Source organism: Hemitrygon akajei, chromosome 3, assembly GCF_048418815.1.
Source record: "Hemitrygon akajei chromosome 3, sHemAka1.3, whole genome shotgun sequence".
Taxonomy (NCBI): domain Eukaryota; kingdom Metazoa; phylum Chordata; class Chondrichthyes; order Myliobatiformes; family Dasyatidae; genus Hemitrygon; species Hemitrygon akajei.
In genome coordinates this window covers 18,884,212-18,911,138 of record NC_133126.1, presented here as the reverse complement: position 1 = coordinate 18,911,138, position 26,927 = coordinate 18,884,212, and the positions used below count along the sequence as shown (strand labels likewise).

The window sequence follows — 26,927 nt, the reverse complement described above, 5'->3', positions numbered from 1 at the left end:
CTTTCTTAATAAGATGTGCTCTCCAATCCAGGCAGAATCCTGATAAATCTCCTTGGCGCCCTCACTAAAGCTTTGAGCATTTAAACCTTTTGGTGGGAGGCGTACCGCAAACTGACTGTGCAGTGGAGCAGCAAATCATAGAGCCCCAGCACACTTGGAGCAACTTACAGTGGCCAGTTAACCTACCAGCCTGCACGCCCTTGAGTTGCGGGAAGTAAATCGGAGCACCTGCAGGAAATTCACGTGGTCACAGGGAGAACGTGCAAACTCCACACAGAGAGCACCAAAGGTCAGGCTCGAAGCCGGATCGCGGGAGCTGTGAGGCGGCGGCTCGGACAACTGCACCACTGTGCCTCTCGCACGGCAAGTGGACTTCAGCGGAGGAACTGAAGGGGTTAACCATGCAGGAAGAAGAGGCCAGTAGAAAGCCTTCCGTCATGTGTGAGGATAAGTTGAGTAATCAGTGATCAATTATTGCAATTACTTTACAGATAGAACCTGTTGCTGACATGGTTGGTGAGGCAAAAGAGGGTTCTCAGTGTTTCTGTGTGAAAGGCTGATTACCTGCCTTGAGGATCTGATGAATTAGAGGAGCACAGTAGCAAAGTGGTTACCGAACTGTTTTTACATCACCAGTGACCTGAATTCAATACCCACCACTGTTTATGTTGTTTCAGTGACCAAGTGGGCTTCCTCTGGGTGCTCCAGTTTCCGCCCACATTCCAAAGGTGTACGGATCAGTGGTGTTAATTGCTCGCATGGGTGTAATTGGATGGCGTGGGCTTGTTGGTCCAGAAGGGTCTATTTACTGTGCTGTATCTCGAAGAGTGGTGGGGTGAAGATACGTCTCTACCAAAGGAGGCGCAAGATGCTCCTTCCGTCCACTCGCGTGCAGGTCACTCTTGGTCCAGGTGCGGCACCTGCTTAGGCCCTTGATCAGGGACACATGAAGCCAGGGGAGCAGGCGGTCGAAGGTCGTATGAGCGGCTGGTTCATATCACGAGTCCTGGTTGTGCAGCCGCTGATGCCAGGCAGACAGTCTCTGAAGAGTATCGATAATGGCTGGGGCCGACTGACTTGTAAAGACACTGTCCAGAAGAAGGTGATAGCAAGCCACTTCTGAAGACAAATTTGCCAAAATCAATTATGGTCGTGGATCATGATCGCCCAGGTCAAACGACGTGGCATGTAATGGTGATGGTGGTCTCTAAGTAAGTTGATCCTCTATACTAATGGACAGTTTGTCTTCTAGAGACTGGTGGAATCTGTATTGCTCCCCACCCTGCCGAGAGAGACGCTGAGATTGTCCCAGCCATGGCCATGAGGCCCTTCTTTGGAATAGATCCTGTCCTCATGGATGAGCAGGTAACCGGGATACGTTGTCTGAATCCCTCTGGTTTGCTTTTCTGCCGCGGCCACTTTGCCTGGGGAGATCAGTGAGATTCTGGCGTGTCTATAACGCTCGTTGAGCTGAGGGAGCTAAAGGGAACGTAATGTCTTCTGGCTGGGACCTACTAGAGAATATGCGGTGATTTGAATTCTCAGGGAAAGGTCACGGGAAGTGTGGGTTGGAAAAGTGCCCTGTCCCGTGGGAATGCAGTATTTACAGTCAGTCGGCAGGTGATGACAGTTACGGCTGTGGTCCACTCGTAAGGGACAGCACTTTGGAACAGCGTAGAATGATAGGGTAAATGCAAGCAGGCTTTTTCCACTGAAGTTGGGTAAGACCAGAACTAGAGGTCATAGGTTATGGGTGAAAGGTGAAACGTTTAAGGGGAACATGAGGGAGAACTCCTTCACTTGGAATGGTGAGAGTGTGGAACAAGTGGTGGATGCAATTTCGATTTTAACTTTTAGGAGAAATTTGGACAGATATATGGGTGGGTGGGCTATGGTCCGGATGCAGGTCGATGGGATTAGGCAGGTTCGGCACGCACTGGATGGGCCGAAGGGCCTGTTTCTATGCTGTAGGGTTCTATGACTCTTAAGTGTAACATGGAAAGAGACCATTCAGCCTCATCTACAGCTCCACGTGTAAAGCTCCCATTTGTATCTATGTTGCAGCAACTGCTCTGCACGTGACCGCGTGAAACCGCGAGAACTGTGGACACAGCTCAGCACATCACAGAAACCAGCCTCCTCCTCCTCTGCCTATACTTCTCACTTCCTGGTGAAGCAGCCCACCCACCCCGGGCATTCTCTCTTCTCCTCTCTCCCGTCGGGCAGAAGATATAAAAGCCTGAAATCATGTAGCACTGCTTCTATCCCACTGCTATCAGACTTTTGAATGGAAAGGTGGAGTCTTGGCCTTACAATCTGTCTCTTTATGATCTTGCACCTTGTTTACCTGCACTGCATTTTCTCTGCATTGTTACTGTTTTACTCTATCTCCACGCTGTGTAGTCTGTTGAAACAGTATGCAAGAGAAGCTTTCGACCCTATCTTGATACATGACAATAACAAACCAATACCAAGCTTCCAGCATGTGGATAGGAAAAGGTCTGACAGGATATGGGTCAAACAAGGGCAAATGAGACTTGTTTGGATGGGCATGGACTAGAAGGGCCTGTTTCTGTGCTGTATTGCCCTGTCTCTCATATCTTCCTGTTCGCTTGCTTCTTGTCACCTTGGAAATGAAAGAGAAGAATGGTAGCTGGGGTCGGCTGCTGGGTTGTTTGCTGAGCCTGGAGGTCAGACAGACAGACATACTTTATTGATCCCGAGGGAAATTGGGTTTCGTTACAGCCGCACCAACCAAGAATAGTGAAGAAATATAGCAATATAAAACCATAAATAATTAAATAATAGTAAATTAATCATGCCAAGTGGAAATAAGTCCAGGACCAGCCTATTGGCTCAGGGTGTCTGACACTCCGAGGGAGGAGTTGTAAAGTTTGATGGTCACAGGTAGGAATGACTTCCTATGATGCTCAGTGTTACATCTTGGTGGAATGAGTCTCTGGCTGAATGTACTCCTGTGCCTAACCAGTACATTATGGAGTGGATGGGAGTCATTGTCTAAGATGGCATGCAACTTGAACAGCATCCTCTTTTCAGACACCATCGTCAGAGAGTCCAGTTCCACCCCCACAACATCACTGGCCTTACGAATGAGTTTGTTGATTCTGTTGGTGTCTGCTACCCCCAGCCTGCTTCCCCAGCACACAACAGCAAACATGATAGCATTGGCCACCACAGACTTGTAGAACATCCTCAGCATCGTCCGGCAGATGTTAAAGGACCTCAGTCTCCTCAGGAAATAGAGACGGCTCTGACCCTTCCTGTAGACAGCCTCAGTGTTCTTTGACCAGTCCAGTTTATTGTCAATTCGGTTAAGAAGGAGTGTGGTGCGTTGGCTTTCATTGATCAGGGATTGAGTTCAAGAGCTGTGAGGTAATGTTACAGCTCTATAAACCTCTGGTTCGACCCCGCTTGGAGTACTGTGTTCAGTTCTGGTCACCTCATTATAGGAAGGATGTGGAAGCACAAGAGAGGGTGCAGGGGAGGTTTACCCGGATGCTGCCTGGACTGGAGAGCATGTCTTATGAAGATAGGCTTGAGCTTTTCTCTTTGGAGCAAACGAGGGTGAGAGGTGATAGAAGTATACAAATTGATAAAAGGCATAGACACAGTGAACAGCCACTGCCTTTTCCCCAGGGTGCCAATAGCTCGTGTCAGAGGACATCCCTTTAAAGCGAGTGGCGACATTTTAGAGGAGATTTACACAGAGAAGCAAGTGCCTGGAATTTACTGATGGAGGTGGTGGTAGAGGCAGATGCACTGGGGACATTAAAGAGACCTTTAGATAGTTGATGGATGAAGGAAAATTGAGGACCATGTGGGAGGGAAGGTTTAGATTGATCTTGGACTAGGTTAAAGATTAGTGTAACATCGTCGGCCAAAGGGCTGCTGTGCTGTATTGTTCTATGTTCTACGTACTCACTTTGCTCTGTCTGTTCCAGGGTAGGAGGCTGACGGGCAACAGTATCTCTGGCTCGCTCTGCATCGCCCAGCCGTGGCCTGGGATGGCCAGGACGCTCTACAACGACCACAACAGATTTGTGGAAACATATTTCAAGCCCTACCCCAGTGAGTACACTCTTTGTTGGATTGGTGCAGGGAGGAGGGAATTGCATCTTCAGGAGAGACTGTGCACACTGTCTGCGGTCGAGAATATTAGTAGGAGAAGGTTGACAAGGTAATTAGTTTGCCAGCAGAATGGCTGGTAACTGGAAGATGTAGATTAAAGCCAAAGAACTGGGATGGTGGGGAGCAAATGAAGCAGAAGCTGCTCAGCCAATGAGCTGTTAGATCTGGAGCACCTTGACTGGTTCAGAGGTCAATTCAGCAGTCAGCTGCTAAGTGGAATTGAATGGATAGTTGAAACTAGCCACCTCTAAGGTCTATACTTCCTGCTGTTTCAGCAAACCATCCAGCACAATCAAAGACTCCAGATATTTTCTGTTCACTCCCTTCCCCTCAAGTAGAAAGTACCAAAACCTGAAAGCAGGTACTGCCAGGTTGAAGGACAGCTTTTGTGCAGCGGTTGTAAGAATATTGAATGGACCTATTGTTAGATATCAGGAACTCCTGACTTCACAATCTACCTTGTCGTGGCCATTGCACATTGTTGTCTATCTGCACTGCACTTTGTCTGCACAACAGAAGTGTGGAGCTTGTTTAGGGAGCACTTGCATAAGGTCCTGGGTAGGTCTGTCACACTGAGGCAGAGAAAAGATGGTGGGGTGAAGGAACCGTGGTTGACAAGAGGTGGAACTTTTAGTCAAGAGGAAGAGGAATGCATAAATGCATACTTAAGTTTAAGAAGCAAAGATCAACATGGCTCTTAAGTGTTATAAGGTAGTCAGGATGAAGCTTAAGGAAGAACTCAGGAGAGCTAAAAGAGGACATCAGAAGGCCTTGATGAATAAAATTAAGGAAAATCCCAAGGCATTTTACATGTACGTGAGTTGCAGGAGATGACTAGAGTGAGGGTAGGACCACTCAGAGATAAAGGGGGAAATGTACCTGGAGGAGGAGGAGGTAGGGGAGGTTCTTAATGAATACTTTGCTTCATTAGGAAGTTGGACCTTGATGAATGTGAGGTTATTGTAGAACAGATGAATGTGCTGGAGCGTGCTGAGGTTAAGAGATATACAGCTTTGGAGCTTTTGAAAAATAGTAGAACAGGTAAATTCCCAGGGCCAGACAGGATAAACCACGGGTTACTGTGGGAAGTGAGGGAAGAGATTGCAGGGGCATTGGTAAGGATCCTTGTGTCCTTACTGGCCACAGCAGTAGCACCAGTAGATTGAAGGATGGTAAATCTTGTACCTTTGATCAAGAAGAGATAATCCTGGTAATCGTGGACCAGTGAGTCTTACAGTACATCAGTGGTGAGGCGTGGCAGGCTAGCGGATAGTATAGCGCAGTTACAGCGGCAGCACCCCGGGTTCAATTCCCATCCCTGTGTCTAAGGAGTTTGACCACTTGGTTTTCCTCCAGGTGCTGCTGTTTCCTCCCACATTTCAAAGATGTACAGGCTAGAAGGTTAATTGGTCACATGGGTGTAACTGGGCGACGTGGGCTCATTGGCCAGAAGACCTTATTACCATGCTGTATTTTTAAATTAGCCATGAAGGAACGGCAGATCAGACTCAATGGTCCAAATGGCCTAATTATGCTCCAGTGTCTTCTGGTGTAATGGTGGCAAAACTACTGGAGAGGATTCTTAAGGACAAGACTTATGAGCACTTGGAGAGGCATAGTCTTATGAGGGATAGTCAGCATGGCTTTATGAAGGCCAGATCATGCCTCATGAACCCTGGTTGACATTTTCAAGGAAGTGATGAAACAAAATGATAAAGATAAAAAAAACTTTGTGATTTTGTAAGTTTGAAGATGACATTGAGGATCTCTGGTGTTGTGGATAGTGTGGAAGGTTGTAGGTTGCAATGGGACATAGGCAGAAAGCAGAGCTGGGCTGAGAAGTGGCAGATGGAGTTCAATCCAGAAAAGTGTGAGGCAATTCACTTTGGGTTCAAACTTGAAGGCAGAGTACATAGTGAATGGTAGGATTCCTAACAGTGTGGAGGAACAGAGGAATCTTGGAGTCAAAGTCCATAGAACCCTCAGTTGGTTAAGAAGGCATATGGTGTGTTGGGTTTCGTAGATCGGGGAATTGAGTTCAAGATCCACATAGTATTACTGCAGCTCTATAAACTCTGGTTAGACTTGGAGTATTGTGTTCAGTTCTGGCTGCTTCACTACAAGGAGGATGCGGAAGCCTTAGGGAGAGTGTAGAGGAGATTTACCAGGATTTTGCCTGGATTAAAGAGCATGTCTTAATCATGTGACAGGAATAAACAAATTACCGAAGGAGTAACTGGCAGAGTGGGAATTATAATCTGTGATGGACAGCAGCCCATCCTTATCAGGATGATACCCAGCTCCAAAGGATAATTTACCAGGTGAATTGACAGAAGTTAAAGTGGTTCATGGAAGTAATAAGTTTAAAATGTTACGAGATTGACATTTCCAAATAATAAAAGCTGAAATAAATGGAGAGATTGCCTGGAATCACTGATTGTGAAATCAGAGACAGGCCTTTCAGTGTTGAAGTTATGAAACATTCCGACACATTGCAGGTAGTAGATTTCTGTACAGTAATTAGCACTAAGTTCTGGGTTGACTGATAATTTAAAATTACGGTACCAGTTGGTAGCATAGACAGCTTGGGGTGCTGGAGTTCGGAGGTCAATTCTGGCATCCCCTGTAAGGAGTTCGTACGTCCTGCTGGTGGAATGTGTGGGTTTCCTCCGGGTGCTCCAGTTTCCTCCCATAGTCCAAAGATGTTAGTAGGTTACTGGTCATTGTAAATTGTCCCGTGATTAGGCTAAGGTTAAATCGTGATGGGTTCCTGGTGGCATGGGTCAAAGGGCCAGACGGCCTGTTCCGTGCTTTGTTCCTAAATAAATAACAAAAATAAAATAGTTGGGTATTTCATTACCAAATAAGGTAACGAGGTAACATCTTGCTTGAGGAGTTAGGTAGTGGATTATTCTTGATCTTTCTATATGGTAGAATGGACTGGAGGGGTTAGACTGCTGACAAATGGTCCCATCCCTTCCTTGACAAGGACTGTTGGAGAGAACCGTCAAAGAACTTGCATAGGCTTAATGGGCCGAATAGTCATCTTCTGTGCCATCCTTATTCTGTGCTAAAGCAGCACTTGTCTAAACCATGTCAAGATTGGGACTGCAGAATAGGAGTGCTGAAAAAATGAGATTCCTCCTGCTCGAAACTGGGAATCTAAAGTTCAGTTCTACTCCTGTAATAGGATAAGAATGTCTAAACCAGGGGATTGCCAGTCTGTGGGCAAGACGGCTGTCCAAGGTCTCAGTGAGAAGACCCCTTGGGAGGCATCGAAGAAACTATTGATCGTTGTGGGGCTGACGTTAAAGATGCACAAAACTCCTGGTGCAAGAGCAGGGTGAAGACAGTCACGGCCACAGTGACCGATCTCTGATGCCCCTTCTCTCCTTTCTCTCCGCAGACCACTTTTTCACAGGCGATGGGGCGTACAGATCTGCAAAAGGCTATTACCAGATCACGGGCAGGCTGGATGATGTCATTAACATCAGCGGACACAGGCTGGGCACGGCTGAGATTGAAGGCGCAGTGGTAGGAGAACCAAGAAGGGTGATTTGGGGTGGTGAATTTGCACTTAAAACTTAATAGGATCAGCTGGTATTTCTTCTTTGGGGATTTGTTGAAAGAATCACCTCATGGGATATAAGTCTTCACACCAAGGCATCCTCTCTTGCTGGTGTAAAACAACACATTTCATTTGTGACATACGTCAGTGATAATAAACCTAATTCTGATAAAATATACTGTACTATAAAATATACTAAAAATATTTGGCCTATTAAGTCTACTCTGCTATTTACTTACTTGCTGTCCTCTATGCAGCTGGCGTTAAGGACAGCAATGAAGGTCCTCTATCTCTGTCTGTCCTTGGCCATCTTCTCTCTGTGGCCCAGGTGTGGTTCAGGGTCCTCAGCCGCACATAGAGAGAGAAAGATTCTTCATCGCTGCTTCCATTACAATTGATTTTTGACCAGTCAGGGTTATCATCTCTGAGTCGAACCTCCGAACCTGGAGGACCGGTGGACCACTCTTAGTGTGGCCTCTACCCTTTGACCTGTTTGGCATGGGTGACCCTACCACGAGCCAAAGCACAAAGCCCTGACTCCATCCCTCCGGGTCATTGAGGCACACAAGCCTTCAAACCCTACGACAAGGTTGTGGTCTGCTATTCAATGGCGGTTATTTTTTTTTCTCCCATTCTCCCCTTCTCCCTGTTACCCTCAACTGCCTTTACTAATCAAGAACCTATCTCAAACATACCCAAAGACTTGGCCTCAGCCCACTGTTATAGCAAATTCTGTTGTAACAGATTTACCAATCCGTTTGAAGAAATTCCTTATCTATGTCCTTTTATTCTGAGGCTGTGCCCTCAGATCCTAAGGCTCTCCCACCACAGGAAATATCGTCTCCAAGTCCACTCTACCCAGGCCTCACTGCTGTCTTGATCTAGTACTGTAAGGACAGGAATCTTTAAAGCAGATAACCAGATTAAAGCACTTGAGTTTTCTTTGAACTTTCAGAACCAACACCTCGTTGTGGCTGAGTCTGCGGCAATCGGATGTGCTCATGAGATCAAGGGGGAAGGTAAGAGGAGAGATGGAGAGAGGTGGAGTGAGTTAAGTAGCTGTAGGGAGTGGCATTCCTTAGGGTGAAGAGGTATATTTGTTTCTGTGTGATTGGGTGCGGGAGGGGGAGGCAATACTTGAGCGGCGGGAGATAGATGATACAATCGTAAACACGAAATTCTGCAGATGCTAGAAATCTTGAACAAGACACACAGTGGTGGAGGAACTCAACAAGTCAGGCAGCACCTATGGAGGGTAACAAACACTCTTCGATCTTGGACCAAAATGTGGATGACACAATGCTGTCCTGTGGAAAACACAGGAGAAAATAAGGTGCTTAAATGATTAAAACGCTGCTGTAAGTTTTTTCCTGGATGTCACAGATTACTCCATAGGGTGAGAAACAAGTATTGGGAAGCAAAAAATTACAACATAACGTCTAAAAAAGTGAAATGTTTATTGGGTAGACAGAGTGAGTGAGTGAGAGAGAGAGAGAGAGAGAGTGTGTGTGTCTGTGGTTTAATATCACTAGCATACTATGCAAAAGTCTTAGGCATATGTAACAAAAATTGTAAAGCAAAGATGCTTTCAAAAATAATGAAATGAAGTTTCTAAATATCAAGAACTTTACTATAAAGAGCAGTAGACAATAAAAGACTAAATGTTTTGCAGCAGCAGTACAGTGCAATACATAATTTAAAAAACTGAGCTACAATAAGGAATAAATATGGAAAAAGTTAAATTATTTAAAAAGAGAGCAAAAAATAGTGAGGTGGTGTTCATGAGTTGGATTGTTATTCATTCAGAAATCTGCTGGTGGAGGGGAAGGAGCTGTTCATATAACGTTGAGTGTGCATCTTTAGGCTCCTGTGCCTCCTCTCTGATGATAGCACTGAGAAGAGAACATGTACCGGGTGATGCAGGTTCTTAGTGGTGGATGCCGCTCTTTAGAGGTACCTCCTTTTGAAGATGTCCTCGATGCTGGGGAGGTTAGTGCCCATGACGGAGCTGGCTGAGTTTGTAACTCTCTGCAGCGTTTTCCGATCTTGTGCAGTGGCTCCTTCATACCAGATGGTGATGCAACCAGTTAGAAAGCTCTCTACGGTATAGCTGTAGAAATTTGTTAGAGTCTTTGATGAAATACCAAATCTCCTCAAACTCCTAATGAGGTAAAGTAACTGTTGTGCCTTCTTTGTAATTGCAATAATATGTTGAGCCCAGGATAGGTTTTCCTGGGTCTGTCTAAAAGCCTTTTAAATGCCACTATTGTGACCGCTTCCACCACCATTGCTGGAGGCTGGGTCCAGGCTCCGGTAACATCACACTTCTTCAAATGTTTCCCCTCACCTTAAAGCTACGCCCTCTATATTTGACATCTCTACCCTGGGAAAGAAACTCTGACTATCTGCCTCTCTCATAACTTTATAAACTTTTGTCAGGGCCCCCGACAGTCTCTGCTGCTCCAGCAACAATCCAGGTCTGTCCAGCCTTCTCTTCGAGTGAAAATTCTCTAATGCACTGGTGAGCCTTCTCTGCACCGCTCCTGTGGTGAGGTGACCAAAACTGGACACAATGATCAAAATGCAGCCTGAGCAGTTTTATACAACAGAATCATGACTTCCTGACTCTTGTACTCGTTGACTTCTTCATTGTCCAATCTGCCTGTGTTGACCTCCGAGAGATCAGGAGGTCACCAGCCTATTCTGGGGTTTAGTTCTGAGGTTGAGAAAGATTTTTCTTCGTGAGGGCTACCTAATGGAGTTGGGGAGGGAGTGGTTAATGTTAGTCCTTGTGTTTCTCTCCCCAGCTTCCTATGTCTTCATTGTTCTAAAGGACGGAGTTGACATGTCTGAGCAGGTCATCAGAGAGGAACTGAGAGATGTTGTCTCCCAGAAGATTGCAAAGTATGCTGCTCCTGACTTTATCCAGGTAATGTCTGGATGTGGTGCGTTCTGGACCAGGAACTGTTCTAATGCACACAGTACGGTGTCTGTCCATGTATAACCCCGGAGTGCAGGAGTAGCAGGGACTAGTAGTGTGGTTTCAGTCACTTACTGTGTACCTTGCAATGTCTGGGCCCAGGGCAAGCGAAAGCACTCAAACCTGACAAAATCACAGGATCGAGCAAGGTAGGAATGGATTAAAGAACATATGGTCGACTGACCAAACCTTTGCCCGGTCATAGAGTCAGACTGCATGGATCAGGCCCTTTAACCCTTCAAATCCATGCTAAACATCAAGCTCCTAATTACAATAATCCTACACTTATCCCATCTCATTCTCTCCACATCCCCATCAGCTCTTCCCATGTTTCCATTAATTTCTTCCACCTATCATTTCCCAGCTTCTTACCTCATCCTCTCCCCCACCCCGCCCCGTCCCGACACCCCCCTGCCTTCCCCGTCATCTGCTTTCCCCTACCACATGCCAGTTGGTAACTCTTTCCCTGACCCCCATGTTCTTATTTTGGCTTCTGTCCTCTTTCATTGCAGTCTTGATGAAGAATCTCTGATATTAGCCATTTCCGCCCTGCGAGAAAGGTGCTGGCTCTCCACTCTATACATCTTATCATCCTATACACCCTTATCTCAAGTCACCTCTCATCCTCCTTTAGTACAATGAGAAAAGCCCTAGGCTTGCTCAGCCTCCCCTCATAAGATATGCCCTCTAATCCAGGCAGTATCCTGATGAACCTTCTCTTCATCTTCTCTCGTTTCCACGTAACGAGGCTACCAGAACTGAACATAATGAAGACAAGTGACTATACACCTTCTTCGCCACCCTATGCACTTCCATGGCAACTTTGAGAGAATTATGGATGTGGACCCCAAGGTTCCTCTGTTCCTCAATACTGAATCCTGCCATTAAGCATAAGATATCGGCGCAAAATAAGCCATTCGGCCCAATCAAGTCTGCTCCGCCATTTCATCATGGTTGATCCAGTTCCCTCTCGGCCCCAATCTCTTGTCTTCTCCCCATATCCCCTCATAACCTGGATAATCAAGAATCTATCAAACCTATACACAAACCTCGAACTGTACCACAAAACTCAGCCTTCTAAGCTGTATCATTTCACGAGCAGGCTTAAGCAGAAATAGAGCATTCAGCTCTATTAGTCTATGCTAGTGGCCATTCTCCACAAGTGACCCCCCCAACCCCATTTCTACCACCCCATCTCACTGTCAGCATACCTGTCCCAGCAGTGGGTAATGAGGCAAATGCAGGAAGGGCAAGTGGTAACTTCAGGAGTGAAGGACCCAGATCCAAGGCCCCTCGCAAATCTGCGAGCCTATGATGCTGTTTAACCTGTAAAACATTCCAAAACACTTCTCAGAAACACTGTTAAAGTACTCCAGACAGTCTAGGATTGGTTTCTGATTTTAGATTTTGCCCATAGCGGTCATCCTGGGTAATAAATGGACTTTGTTTTTATGGACGGCCTTAAGTTAATGTTGTTTATAAGTTGGGAAATACATTAAAATCTTTCAATGTGGTAACTGTACCTCCACAGTATTGTGATGCATGGTGTCAAATAGATAGATAGATAGATACTTTATTCATCCCCATGGGGAAATTCAACTTTTTTCCAATGTCCCATACACTTGTTGTAGCAAAACTAATTACATACAATACTTAACTCAGTAAAAAAATATGATATGCATCTAAATCACTATCTCAAAAAGCATTAATAATAGCTTTTAAAAAGTTCTTAAGTCCTGGCGGTAGAATTGTAAAGCCTAATGGCATTGGGGAGTATTGACCTCTTCATCCTGTCTGAGGAGCATTGCATCGATAGTAACCTGTCGCTGAAACTGCTTCTCTGTCTCTGGATGGTGCTATGTAGAGGATGTTCAGAGTTATCCATAATTGACCGTAGCCTACTCAGCGCCCTTCGCTCAGCTACCGATGTTAAACTCTCCAGTACTTTGCCCACGACAGAGCCCGCCTTCCTTACCAGCTTATTAAGACGTGAGGCGTCCCTCTTCTTAATGCTTCCTCCCCAACACGCCACCACAAAGAAGAGGGCACTCTCCACAACTGACCTATAGAACATCTTCAGCATCTCACTACAGACATTGAATGACGCCAACCTACTTAGGAATGATGATCAGATCAGATTAAATAAGAAAGAACACATATAGTCAGTCTATGTAAATGATAGTTATTTCTACATTGTGTTTGATAGGATAGCTTTTATATTTAGTTTTTTTTTCATTGTGTTTATGCTAAATGTTGTTTTTAATGCTGCATTGGATCCGGAGTAACAATCATTTTGTTCTTTGCACTTGTGTACTGAAGAATGACAGTAAACAATCCTGTTTCGTGAATGACTAAACATGGAGACAGTGAGGAAGCTCGGTCATGGGAACTAATTATATACATAGGTTGGCCCTATGAATTTAATATAATGGGACTCGTTGGATGTAGGAGTGCCCGTAAGTTAGTTGTTTGTAACCAAAGGAGTGACCTGTTGATAATTGGGCCATTTTTTATTGCGTACTGATCTGCCTCGCCTGTCGTATTCTTACCCAACCTCCCCAGGGTTTCCACTTCATCTTGAACTCAGTCCACTCTCTCCTGCCCTTGCTGGTCACGGCTGAGAGCAGAGCACTAACGGTGAACCATATGCTCTTTCCAGATTGTGAAGCGGCTGCCCAAGACTCGCTCGGGGAAGATAATGCGGCGAGTCCTGAGGAAGGTTGTGGAGTGTAAACTGGACGAGCTGGGAGACCTCACCACGTTGGATGACCACACAGCCGTGCAGGAGATTGTTGCTGGGCACAAAGAGATGCTGGAGAACACAGCCAAAGGAAAGGCTGGATTTTAACTCACTGAGAAACTTTTATTAAAATATTTTTGTAAAACCACACTGGAGTGCAATAGATTGTGGCTCCCCGCTGCCCTCTCCACCTGGGCCTGGATCGGTACTGTGAACACACGGCATGCAGTGGACTGGACCTTCCTGAAAGTAGCCAATTCTTTCCTCCTGAGAGAATTTTGGGGAAGGATTGGGCAATTCAGTTTATTGTCACATATACACTGCCAAAAGAAACGTTCCTCTGGGCCAAGGTGCACAACACAGTACATACAACTCACTCACCATACTTGATGAGACCTGAGTAGCGGCAGGGAGTTCAGTAATCTCACGGCTTGGGTGAAGAAGCTGGTTCCCATCCTAACAGTCCTTGCTCTAAAGCTCCAGTACCTCCTGCTTGATGTGACGGGTTCAAAGAGGTTTGTGAAGGATGAGAGGGCTCATTGACAATGCTAGGGGCCCGGCATTCACTGTGCTCCTGATAAATATCTCTGATGGGTGGGAGAGAGACCCTGATCACCCTCTCAGCATTCCTCACAATCCTTTGTCAGGACTTGTGGTCAGATGCCTCACAATTCCCATACCAGATGGCGATGCATCTGGTTAGAACACTCCTGATGATGCTCCTGTAAAAATTAGTTAAAATGGGGAGGAAGGGGAGAGGCAGGAGCCTTGCTCACCTCAATCTCCTCAGAAGATGCAGATGCTGCTGTGCTTTCTCGACCAAAGAAGTGGTGTTGAAGGACCAGGAGAGACCATCCCTTTGTGCACTTCCAGAAACTTGGTGCCCCTAACTCTCTCCATGGAGGAGCCGTTTATGTGCAGTGAGAAGTAGTCAGCCTGCACTTTTCTCAAGTCCACAATAATCTGTTTGGTCTTGTCCACGTTGAGATTCAAGTTGTTGTACTTGCACCATTCTGCCAGCCGTCCTCCTCCTCTCTGTACGCGGAAACGTCGGCATTGTTGATGAGGCCAACCACTGTTGGACCTGATGATTCGGTTTGAACAGGATCTAGCAGTGCAGTTTGCATAGGCAGTGTGAACAGCAGCAGGCTGAGCTCACAGCTCTTGTGAGGGCCAATGCTCAGCGTGATGGAGCTGGAGGTGTTTCTGCCAACTGACTGTGGCCTATCTGTCAAGAAGTTCTGGATCCAATTACAGAGGTGTTGAGACCTAGCAAAAACTGTTTCTGAGGGATGATCCTATTAAATGCCGAGCTGAAGTCAATGAACAGTATCCTGGCATATGAGGCACCATTTTCCAGATGGGACAGGACGGAATGACGTGCAGAAGCTATGGCATCATCATTGGACTGATTTGAGTGATAAGCAAACTGGAAAGGTGCAACGTAGCAGGAAGATGGGATTTAATATGATCCATAATCAGCCGCTCAGAGCACTTCATTGTTGTTGAGGACAGTAGTTGTTGAGGCAGGTTACTGCCACCCTCTGAGATAGGGCTCTTACAGATAGTGGAGTCAAGAGATATTGGGAGAGGGCAGGAACGGGGTACTGATTGTGGATGATCAGTCATGATCACAGTGAATGGCGGTGCTGGCTAGAAGGGCTGAATGGTCTACTCCTGCACCTATTGTCTATTGTCTTGGGTACTGGGGTGATGGAGGCTGCCTTGAAGCCTAAGGGGTCAGTGGACTGTCCTAGAAAGATGTTGAAGGTGTCTGTTGGAGCCTCAGTTAGCTGGACTGCACAGTCCCTCAGCACCCGACCAAATATATGTTGTCAGATTTACACGGGCTCAGCCTGGCTAGGGTCTTCCTCAGCTACAGCCAGACGGAGTGCCTGTGCTCGGGGAAACAGAGGGGCATCCTTGCTGACACGTCGCTCTGTACATCAAACCGAGCGTAGAAGAAATACAGCCTATCTGGAAAAGAAGTGTCACTGTCCTAGATACGCAGAGTGAACTTAAAGTCTGTGCCCTCGCATTCCAACTCTTTTGGGTTCTTCAAAATGTTTTAACCAGTCAGTGCCCCCCCAGACCTCTGCAGGGAATATCTTGCTACGAGATTTTACACAGAGCTATTACTTTAAATATTGAATCTGGTGTGCCACGGTTTAAGGAAAAAGAGAAAAGAAGATTTCCCGCAGGTCCATCTTCAGGTAAACAGTCCAGAGTTCAGTACAAAGCCCTATACCTGCTTTTGGGATTGAACAGGAGGACAGCTATCAGAACAAGTTAAAGGAAAAATACATTTATAAAGTGACTTAAAATGATTAGCAACATGGAGTGGTGAAGGCAAGCAACAAGTATTGAGTCCTGACCCCAGCACAAAACTTTTCCATCGCTGCTTCCATTATTCTGGCATTGGAGAAGGTCCAGAGTAGATTCATGAGAATTATTCTGGCAATGAAAGGGTTAACATTTGAGGAGTGTTTGATGACTCTGGGCCTGTACTCACTGGATTTTTAGAAGAATGAGGAGGGGGAGATTTCATTTAAACCTATTAAATATTCAAAGGTCTGGATAGAATGGAGGTGGTGAGGATGTTTCCTATCTTGGGTGAGCCTAGGACTGAAGGGCACAGCCTCAGAACAGAGGGGAACGGAGAAGAGGAGGAATTTCTTTCGCCAGAGGGTGGTGAATCTGTGAAATTCATGGCCTCCACTGACTGCTATGGAGACGAAGTCATTGGGTATACTTAAAACAGAGGTTGATATGTTCTTGATTAGTCAGACCATCAAAGATCATTGGGAGAACATGAGGAATGGGGTTAATCATCCATGATGGAATGGTGAAGCAGACTCAATGTGCCAAATGACCCAATTCTGCTCCTATGTCTTATAGAGAACGGAAAGAGACCCTTTGGCCCAGGAACTCCATGATGGCCTTTTTGCAACTGCAACTGGACACTGGTCAAACCACCTCATTATCTGCACAAGAACTGCTTTGACAAAGTAAAACAAGATCGATAACAACACAAGCAGAAACTGCGGAAACACTCAGCAGGACACGTTGCACTTTGTCACTCCCTTACATTGATGTTTTTGCATCAGCTCTCTACTTCAATGAAGCTTTCTTGAAGTGATGGGCTCTCCCCCCCCCCCCCCCCCCTTCACACTGAGCTTACTGTGTGGGTTTGGTGGAGAGGGGCAGTCTGTGGGTTAGTGCATCCAGTACCTGAGAATGGATTGACATGGGTACTGGCTCATCTTGTCCTTCATCTACATGGACTGGGCCTGGTTGCTCAGATTTTGTTCATTTACTTGTGAAATTCCCGGTCATTAAATATATTCAAAGTTGAGATCGATAGACCCGAGGAAGGGTCCTGGCCTGCCTGTTTATTTCCCTCCATCGATGGGAGGCTGACCTGCTGTGTTCCTCCAGCATTTTGTGTGTGATTTTTTTGAGATCAGTGGTGTTCTGGACACTAAGTGGATAGGATTTCGTGAAGATGGATGGTACTGGGTAGTCCAGGATCTTCTTGACAACTAGTTCACAGTGAGAAAAGCCCAGAGTCATATTGACCTTCATCACAAGGAGACTGACGGAGGCCTCTGGAGCACCCAGTGCTCCATTGTTGGTTGTAAGCACGCTCAACAATAATGATCAGATGGGCAGAGAGAGAGAATCTGTATTAATTGACAAATACCATGTTTGGTTCAGTTAACAGACTCTCAAATCATACAAAACTGAATTATCTGTGCACATACCTGCTAGGTTTCTCTGACCCTCTGTGAACAGTCAGAATACAAACGTGACCCCTGGCAATAGGAGTTTACACTGGCCAAACATTCCTCTGGATCCCAACGTAATGTCTACATTTCTGACATGGGGTCATGCACTTGCACGATGGTTGGTCTCCAAACTTTTTTGTTGCTTCTACTCCCGAATTTCTCCATTCTCACTCGATCAAACTGTTGTGTTTCGATTTCATTGGCTCAGGCTCAGCTGACTAATTGGTGTCAGCTTCTCATTGGATTTGCCCAAGGATACAAAGAACATTATTGCCTTCATGCCACTTTCTTTGCTCTTTCTCTCTCTGAATCAGACCACTTCAACCCAGTTTAGCCAAGTCAGCCAAACACTGAGCTCAGGTTACCTCAGGCCACGGGCTGTTCTTTCTACAAGCCTACCACTGATACCTAACCAAATAGACAAATTCCAGTTGGAAGTGACCTCCAGTTTACACAACCATGCCAGCAGTAAACTGATCGTCTCCACTTTCAATTGCTCTGATCAAGCCATCCCTGAGCAAGATCGGTGGCCGCAGGGACAGTCTCACAACATGGCACCTTCCTTCAACCACACGGCAAGAACAAAGACCTTTGGTTTGCCTACTTCCACTGTCCTTGGTTCATTCCATTTAGACGTTTTGCAGACCTTAATTCTTTCCAGCCAACACCATTCACACGGAACCATCTAAACTTGCAGCAGGGTTGGGCTGGACTGGGTGGAGGGAGAATGGTTCTCCTGAAAACAGTCTCACTCTTGGGATATGGGGTGAGATGCTCAGATCATGCAAGCTCAGGAACTCAGGAAAAGTGAAGTTTGAAATATATCCACATTACAATCGAGGAGGTGCTGGTGCATGTAAAGTGTTTAAAGGTGGATAAATCCCTGGGGCCTGACCAAGCATGGCTGAGAATATTGTAGGAAGCTAGGAAAGAAATTGGTGGGGCTTTGGCAGATATACAGCACTGTGCAAAAGTCTTGAGTACATATATACAGAACTAGGGTGCTTAAGACTTTTGCACAGTAATGTGATAATTTTTTGTATTGCACTTTACTGCTGCCACAAAAAATTATGACATGTGAATGATGATAAACTTGATTCTGATATAGGCCTCTATAAAGTACTGAGAGTGGGAAGGAGGCAGGGAGAGGGGAGGGAGTGGGAAGCACCAAAGAGACATCTGTAATGATCAATAAATCAATTGTTTGGAATTAAATGTCCTTGTCTGGTGTCTCAGGGCTGGGTGTGTCTGCAGTCCCTGCCACCACCCCTCCTCCCATGGCACTCCACCCTCACCATTCCCAATATCTTCTGCTCCCACCGGATTTACAAACTCTCTTTGCTCCACATTGACAAATACAGTACTGTGCAAAAGTCTTAGGCACTGTATACACCTAAGACTTTTGCACAGTCCTGTATTTAAACCATTATTAGCTATGGGTGCGGTACTGGAAGATTGGAGGGTGGCTGACGAGAGCTGCAAGGACAAGCCAGGGTATCACAGGCCTGTCAGCCTAACATCAGTTGGGGGTAAATCACTGAGGGGAGTCTGAGAGATAGGATCGATCTGCATTTATAAAGGCAAGGACTGATAATGCATCGTCAGCATGGCTTTATGTGTGTGTGAAATAGTGTCTCACAAATTTGGTAGTTTCTTCCGGGAAAGGTGACCATGATGTTCAATAAAGGGGGTTCGGTTGACATTGTCTACTCATGGACTTTAACAAGGCCTCTGATAAGGTACTGTATGGTCGGCTGGTCCGGAAGGTTAGATCTTATGAGATCCAGGATGAGCTAGCCAATTGGATACAAAATTGGTTTGGTGGTAAGGTCAGAGTTGAGAAAGGTTTTTTAGATTGAGGACTTGCTAGAGGTGAGCCACAGGGATCAGTGCAGAGTCCACCGTCATCTATTTTAATATTTAGGGATGAGAATGTAGTTGGCATGCTTAGAAAGTTTGCATTTGGCACCAAAATTGATGGTGTGTTTTACAGCAATCTAAGAATACAACAGGTTCCAGGTCAATTAGGAAACTGTGCCAAGGAAAGGCAGATGGAACTTCACTGGGACAAAAGGGAAGTATTGCTCTTTGGGAAGTTAAATCAGGGTGGGGTGGAGATACGGCTCTATCAAAGGAGGTGTAAGGCGCTCCTTCCCTCTACTAGCCTGCAGGTCACCTTTGGGCATGGTATAGCAACTGCTTAGTCACCCAGGATCAGGGTCATGTGAAGCCATGGGAGCAGGTCGTCTGAGCAGCTGGTGCACATCACTAGTCCAGGTTATGTGACCATTGAAGCCAGGCAGACAATCTCTTGTAAAAGCACTGCAAGGAAGGCAATGGCAAACCACTTCCGTAGAAAACTTTGTCAAGAACAATCATGGTCATGAGACCATGATCGCCTACGTCAGATGCCTTGGCACATAGTAACAATGGTGATAAAACCAGGGCAGTGTTTACATAGTAAATGTAAGGCTCTGGAGAGTGTTGTAGAACAGAGAGACTTACGTAGTTCCTTGAAAGAGGCAAAAATGGCTAATAGGATGGTGAAGAAGGCATTTTACACACGTCATCTATCAGAGTACAAGAGATATAGGACATCATGTTACGGCTGTACAAGATATTGGTGAGACCACATGGAGTATTGTGTGCATTTCTAGTTGCCATACTGTAGGAAGGATGTCATTGAGCTGGGTATGGTGCAAAAGGTTTGCAAGGGTTTTGGAACTGGAGATGCTGTGGCTTTATTCTCCAAAGCGTTGGGGGGGGGGGGGTGACCTTACATAAAATCACGAGGTGTAGATAAGAGAATGATTACAGTGCTTTCCCCATGGTAGGGGAGTCTAAAACTAGGAGGGTGTAGATTAAGGTGAGAGGGAAAGGTTTAAAGGGGAAATTAAGGGTGGAGATGGGTACAATTAGTGTTTAAAAGACATTGAGGCAGGTACATAGTGATATTGATAGTGGTACAGGTATTGAGTGATATGGGTAAATGGGGTTAGCTGAGGTTGACGTGGATAAGTTGGGCCAAAGAGCTTGTTTCTACAATTTGAAATAGTTGATAGGATTTCTAAACACGCCTTCAAAAGGTGTGGGGCAGTGTGTGGGAGTACGGTGTTGTGACAGAGGGTCAGCATGATTGTGTTGGAATGGCGGGGGATGCTTGAGGAGTTGAATAGCTTACTTCTTCTGTTTTCTACCCAACTGCATGTTAACCTGAGCACCGCAGTCCTTGTGATATGCCCAGCAGGATTACAGAAAACACTGACTACCTATTCAGTCCTCAAAGATCTCCATTTTACACTCCCTCCATATTGACTTCTTTCAAGCCTGCCAGGACAGTAACTCAGGGTTCACTTCACAGCTAACATTTCGAGGTCACCACTTCTCTCACCTCCTCCTTGAGCTTCCAAACATCAATGATGTGTCTTTCCTTGTGCTCGTCTCTTCACTGTAACTGTCTTAGTCTTTTCTGCTGCATTCAACCTCACCAGGGGCAGGAAGACAAGGGCTGCACATACAGGTGGTGTACTCAACACTGTGATTCACATAATTACCAATCTTTTTAAATAACTTTGAATACTATTTCACTTAATGGGTATTTGACAAAGCCCATATTCCTTTCGAAGTCCCTGTTAACCCCACTGCTTCTTTTACTGGAAACCTTTTGTCAGTCATTTGATAGTTGTTTTCCCTGAACTGCCTTCTCAATTTAACTAACGATTCCATTAATTGCTTAAAAACCTAACCCGATTTCCTCACTCCATCTTTCATTAAATAGGAACAGAAAATGACAGAGATACTGATTGAACCAGTGAGAGAGTGGGCAGAAAAAAAAGTTGGTATTTCCAAGTCAATGGGTTTTTGTTTCAGCAGGTTTCATTTGCAAGTCACAAGAGATTCTGCAGTTGCTGGAAGTCCAAAGCAACTCTCACAAAATGTTTTAAGTACTCAGCAGGTCAGGCAGCATTGATAGAGCGGAATACAGTCAGCCTTTCAGACTGAGATCCTTCATCAGGCCTGAAATGTTGACTGTTTATTCCTTTCCATGGATATTGACTTGCTGAGTGCCTCCAACATTTTGTGTGTGTTGCTCTTAGTTTCCTAGTATTGGCCCAATAACAAGACGTACCTGTTTCCCCTTTGGTCTGAGACTCTGAACAACAACGTTCTCCCTTTTAACCAGCTTGTTGAGCAAGGTTCCCTGTCTCAGCAAGTCTTTTATGTGGAGTTTGACAATTTTTTTGCCTTTTGTGCCATTGACAGAGACACAAGCCATTTGTTACTGAGATTTCTTTAATTATTTTATGAAGTTTAACATGATTAGGATATTCAGTTTGAGGTGTGTTGGTGGGTCTTTAGAAGTGCCATAATGGAGTCAGTATTACAATGTTAGCAATGTGTATTTTTCTCTGGATCTCCTAGTTTGTCTCCTTCCTCCTGAAGCTGATCAAGTCAAGTCACTTTTTATTGTCGTTTCAACCATAACTGCTGGTATAGTACATAGTAAAAACAAGACGTTTTTCAGGACCATGCTGCTACATGAACAATACAAAAACTACACTGAACTACGTAACCCAACACAAAAATTACACTAGACTACAGACCTTCCTCTATCTCTGATGTCTTAAAAGACAACACAACAGTACCTCTGTGAATCATAAACACACGAGATTCTGCAGATGCTGGAAAGCCTGAGCAACACACAAAATGCTGGTGGAACTCGGCAGATCAGGCAGTATCTGTGGATTGGAGTAAGCAATGAAAGGTCTCTGTCTGAAACGGCACCTGTTTATTCCCCTCCAAAGACGGTACTGAGTTCCTCCAGCATTGTGTGAGTACCTCTGTGAAGTAGTTGGCTTTTGGAGGACTGAGTTTTAGCTAGTTGGGGCGCAGATGGGGCAAATGCTCAGCCTTTTCCTCAGGGTCTGGAAATCAGAGTGTATGTGTTTAAGGTGAGAAGGGAGTAACAGGAGGCTGAGGGGCAACTTTTTCCACCGAGAGTGGTCCACAGATGGAAGAAGCTGCTAAGGGAAGCGGTTGAGGCAGCTACAGTATATTACCAGTATTTAAAAGGCACTTGGACGATAAGAAAGCCTCAGAGATATGGGCCAAACATGGGCAAAAAGGATGAGCTTAGATTGGATGCTTGGTTGACATGGGCCAGTTGGGCCAAAGCCCTTGTTTCTGTACTGTTTGACTCTAGGACTTGGTCTAACATTGATGCCAAAAAAGGAGGGACAGGTAGGACCTATTTACAGTGGTGCAGTTTCATCAGTCATTTTTGTTATGTAACCCTCAGCAGACAGAGCAGGAAGACCACAATGAGGACAATAGAGTGGAGGACCTTGGGAGCCTGGGAGTCATCAGACACTGCCACACTCTCTTCAGCTGTACACTCCCTAAGTAGTCTGTGGCATTCTGTTAAAGTCAAGCTTGAACTGTTCAGCCTACTAACACCCAGCTACACTTAAAAAAAATTTAAAAATAATTTTCTTTTAATAACTTGCACATGGTTTTGAAGGGCTGTCAATCAAGTACTTAATCCTCAATGTGCATTTCAATAAAATTCTCCCAAGTATTTTGCAACTCATCAACCCTCCCTCTCCATCCACTCTGAATGGTTTAAAAACAGAAACACACAGGGGTGCAGACCCAACTCTCCAAACTGAGTCTGGGCTGCTGTTCACATCTATCATAGGAGGGCAAGGAGAACTAAAGCCATGATTTAAGATGGTTCTTTACAACATTATTCAGTAGTTCCTAGCAAAACAGAGTCTCCTTCCTCTGGAGGCTGAGGTAGAATCAGTCTGAGTAGACATTTGACATGAGGGGATCCAAGTTAATACTGAAATGTAAGTTGGTACAGTATTGTCCTCTAAGCCATGGAGGTAGGAGTGCTGGTGTTCCCATGGCATTGATGATCAAAATTTACCAAAGTATTGTAAACCTCCCTCCTGAGTAATAAAAGAGGAGGGGAGGGAACATGAGGTAGAGGCTCCAGTCTGGGCATGTGATTGTGTGACGAGGCATCAGCTGGATTGCATGCCAGCCGGGCAGGAGAGATCAGCTGCTGTGCTGGACTTCGGTCAGCTCCCATCTTCCACCTCCCAGCAGGTTCAACACGGAGTCATGATGCTGTCGGGACAGAAGAGAAGCAAACATTAACCCACAGTGAGGTACAAACTGATCAGCTTATTGCGCTGTCGGGATGGTTACCCGTCGCCTCAACAGTACCACTACACCTTCTCTTTCTGCCCTTGCATCTTAATCCCTCACCCCGGATTGCTCCTCAGACAGCATTTAATTGTCTATCCATAATTGTTGGTTGAGAAGGTGGTAGTGAGCTGCCTTCTTGAACCACTGCTGTCCATGTGGTATAGCTACACCCACTATATTGTTTACTGCCAACTGAGCAGCTTTGAAGTACAAATAAATTTATTATCAAAGTACATGCACTCAGTGACCACTTTATCAGGTACAGGAGTGCAACCCGGTGCGGTCTCCTCCCCATCCACTCCAGGGATGGTCTTCTGCACACCACTGTTGTAATGTGTAGTTATTTGAGTTACTGTCGCCTTCCTGCCAGCTTGAACCATTACAGCCATTCTCCTCTGAACACTCTCATCAACAAGGTGTTTTTGCCCACACAACTGCCTCTCACTGCATGTTTTTTTGCACCATTCCCTGTAAACTCTGAACAGGGTTCCCAACCTGGGGTCCATGGCATAAAAAGGTCTAGAAGCTATTGTGCATGAAGATCCCAGGAGATCAGCAATTTCTGAGATACTCAAACCACCCCCTCTAGCACCAACAATTATTCCATGGTTAATGCCAATTAGATCAGAATTCTACCCCATTCTGATGTTTGGTCTGAACAACTGAACCTCTTGACCATGTCTGCATGCTTTTATGCAGTGAGTGGCTGCCACATGATTGGCTGATTAGATAATTGCATTAATGAGCAGGTGTACCAGTGTATTTAATAAAGCGGCCACTGAGTGCATATTACCAAATACTAACGAGATTCATTTTCTTGCAGGCATTTAGAGGGGAAAAAATGCAATAGAAAATTTCAAAACAATTATAAATAAAGACTGACAAATTCTCCAAGAGAAGACAAACTGTGCAATAAAATAATATGGAGAACATGAGTTGAAAAGAGTCCTTATCACCTCAGAGAGCATTTAATTAAATTAATTAAATCTTTCCCCACTCACCTTAAACCTTTGCTCACTAGATCTTGATTTTAATTTTATTTAGAAGCAGAACATGGGATCAAGCCCTTCCAGCCCAATGAGTCTGCGCCATCCAATTACATCCATTGACCAACTAACTTAATAACCCATACACCTTTGGACTGTGGAGGAAAGCCACACGGACTTGGGGTGAATGGACAAACTCCTTAGAGCCAGCAGTGCCAATTAAACCTCTATGGTTAATTTTCACAGCCTGTACTGTTTTATGTACAAGGAAAATTTTATTATCAAAGTACATATCAGAATCACTTTATTGTGAAACATACCAAAATTGGTTGTGGTTCAGTGCCAAGAATAAAACCCCAGACAATATCATAACGGACAACACAATAACAACCAACAATTTACAAGAAAATAGTGCAACCAGCTACGGTCAATAACAATTAGCAGAACAGTCACATGTGCAAACATCAATAATCAAACTTAATTAAACATAAACATATGAATAGACTCAATAATTATCAACAGAACGAGGAGAGCAGGAAAGACCATTTAACGGATGTGTGCAGGTACGATTAGGGTATCACACCTGCGTGAGTTTTGTTGAGAAGCTGGATAGCTACAGATTTGGCATGTAGTTCCTGGTGGTGGTGGACTTGCAGCATCTCCCTGATGACAATTTGGTGAATAGGTGACTGCTAGAGTGGGTGGAATCAGCATAAACCATGTACCATATACCATAAGACATAAGAGCAGAATTAGGCCATTTGGCCTATTGAGTCTGCTCAGCCATTCAACCATGGCTGATCCTTTATTTCCCTTTCCTTAGTCCACTCCCCAAAACCTTTGATGCTGTGTCCAATCAAGAACCTATCAATCTTTGCCTTAAATACAAGCAATAACCTGGCCTCCACTGCTGCCTGTGGTGACAAATTCCACAAGTTTACCACCTTCTGGCTAAAGAAATTACTCTGCGTCTCTGTTTTAAAGGTACACCTCTCTATCCTAAGGCTGTGCCCTCTTGTCCTGGACTCCCCCCACCATGGGAAACATCCTTTCCACATCTATTATGTCTAGGCTTTTCAACATTCAAAAGGTTTCAGTGAGATCCCCCCTCATCCTTCTAAATTCCAGCAAATATAGACCCAGAGCTATCAAACGTTCTTCATATGATAACCCTTTCATTCCTGGAATCATCTTTTTGAACCTCTATTGAATCCTCTCTAATACCAGCACATCTCTCCTTAGATGAGGAAACCAAAACTGTTCACAATACTCAAGGTGAGGCCTCACCAATGCCTTATAAAGCCTCAGCATCACAATCCTGCTCTTGTATTCTAGACCCCATGAAATGAATGCTAACACTTCATTTGCCTTCCTCACCACCGACTCGACCTGCAAATTAACCTTTAAGTTGTTCCGCACAAGGACTCCCAAGTCCCTTTGCATCTCAGATTTTTGGATTTTCTCCCCATTTAGAAAATAGTCTGCATATTTATTTCTTATACCAAAGTGCAAGACCAAGCATTTTCCAACAATGCGTTTCATTTGCCAATTTCTTGCCCACTCTCCTAATCTGTCTAAGTCCTTCTGCAGACTTTCTGTTTCCTCAACACTACCTGCCTCTCCATCAATCTTTGTATCACCTGCAAACTTGGCAACAAAGCCATCTATTCCATCATCTAAATCATTGATAAAGAGCATAAAAAGCAGTCCCAACACCAACTCCTGTGGAACACCGCTAGACACTGGCAGCCAAACAGAAATGGATCCTTTTATTCCCACTCGCTGCCTCCTACCAATCAGCCAATGTTCTAACCGTGCTAGTAACTTTCCTGTATACCCTGGGCTCTTAACTTGGCAAGCAGCCTCATGTGTGCTGCCTTGTTAAAGGCCTTCTGAAAGTCCAAATATACAAGATCCATTACACCCTCTTTATCTATCCTACTTGTAATCTCCTCAAACAGGTTCATCAGGCAAGATTTTTCCCTTAAGGAAACCATGCTGGCTTTGTCTTAACTTGTCCTGTGCCTCCAAGTACTCCATAATGTCATCCTTAACTATTGACTCTAACAGCTTCCCAACCACTGAGATCAGGCTATTTGGTCAAAAATTTCCTTTCTGTTGCCTTCCTCCTTTCTTAAAGAGTGGAGTGACATTTGCAATTTTCCAGTCCTCCAGAGTCCAATGATTTTTGACATATAATTACTAATGCCTCCACAATCTCTACCGCTAAATCTTCCAGAACCCTAGGGTTCATCTGGTCTGGGTGACTTATGTACCCTTAGATCTTTCAGCTTTTTGAGAAATTTCTTGTAACAGTAACTGCACTCACTTCTCTTCCTTCACACCCTTCAACATCAGGCACACTGCTAGTGTCTTCCACAGTGAAGAATGATGCAAAATACTCATTTGGTTCATCTGCCATCTCCTTTGCCCCCATTATTATTTCTCCGCCCTCATTATCTAGCGGTCCTATATCCACTCTACTCTCTTATTTTTTTTA

At 45.0% G+C, this 26,927-nt stretch overlaps 2 protein-coding genes across 4 annotated transcripts in view; one reads left to right on the top strand and one right to left on the bottom strand.

Moving 5' to 3' along the window:
- LOC140724744 (acetyl-coenzyme A synthetase 2-like, mitochondrial) overlaps positions 1-13,585 on the top strand; it is a 76,047-nt gene extending 62,462 nt beyond the window's left edge. Inside the window, exons 9-14 of the mRNA XM_073039260.1 lie at positions 1,253-1,365; positions 3,963-4,089; positions 7,556-7,683; positions 8,673-8,736; positions 10,525-10,646; positions 13,357-13,585. Coding sequence (XP_072895361.1) covers positions 1,253-1,365; positions 3,963-4,089; positions 7,556-7,683; positions 8,673-8,736; positions 10,525-10,646; positions 13,357-13,545 — 743 coding nt within the window. The 3' untranslated portion in view covers positions 13,546-13,585. The remainder of the gene's footprint in view (positions 1-1,252; positions 1,366-3,962; positions 4,090-7,555; positions 7,684-8,672; positions 8,737-10,524; positions 10,647-13,356) is intronic.
- Positions 13,586-21,500: 7,915 nt separating this feature from the next.
- abcd4 (ATP-binding cassette, sub-family D (ALD), member 4) overlaps positions 21,501-26,927 on the bottom strand; it is a 47,554-nt gene continuing 42,127 nt past the window's right edge. For 2 of the 3 annotated variants that reach the window (XM_073039261.1, XM_073039262.1), the window contains exon 19: positions 21,501-23,360. In XM_073039261.1, coding sequence (XP_072895362.1) covers positions 23,289-23,360 — 72 coding nt within the window. In that variant the 3' untranslated portion in view covers positions 21,501-23,288. The remainder of the gene's footprint in view (positions 23,361-26,927) is intronic. The other variant, XR_012098164.1, reaches the window with a different exon arrangement.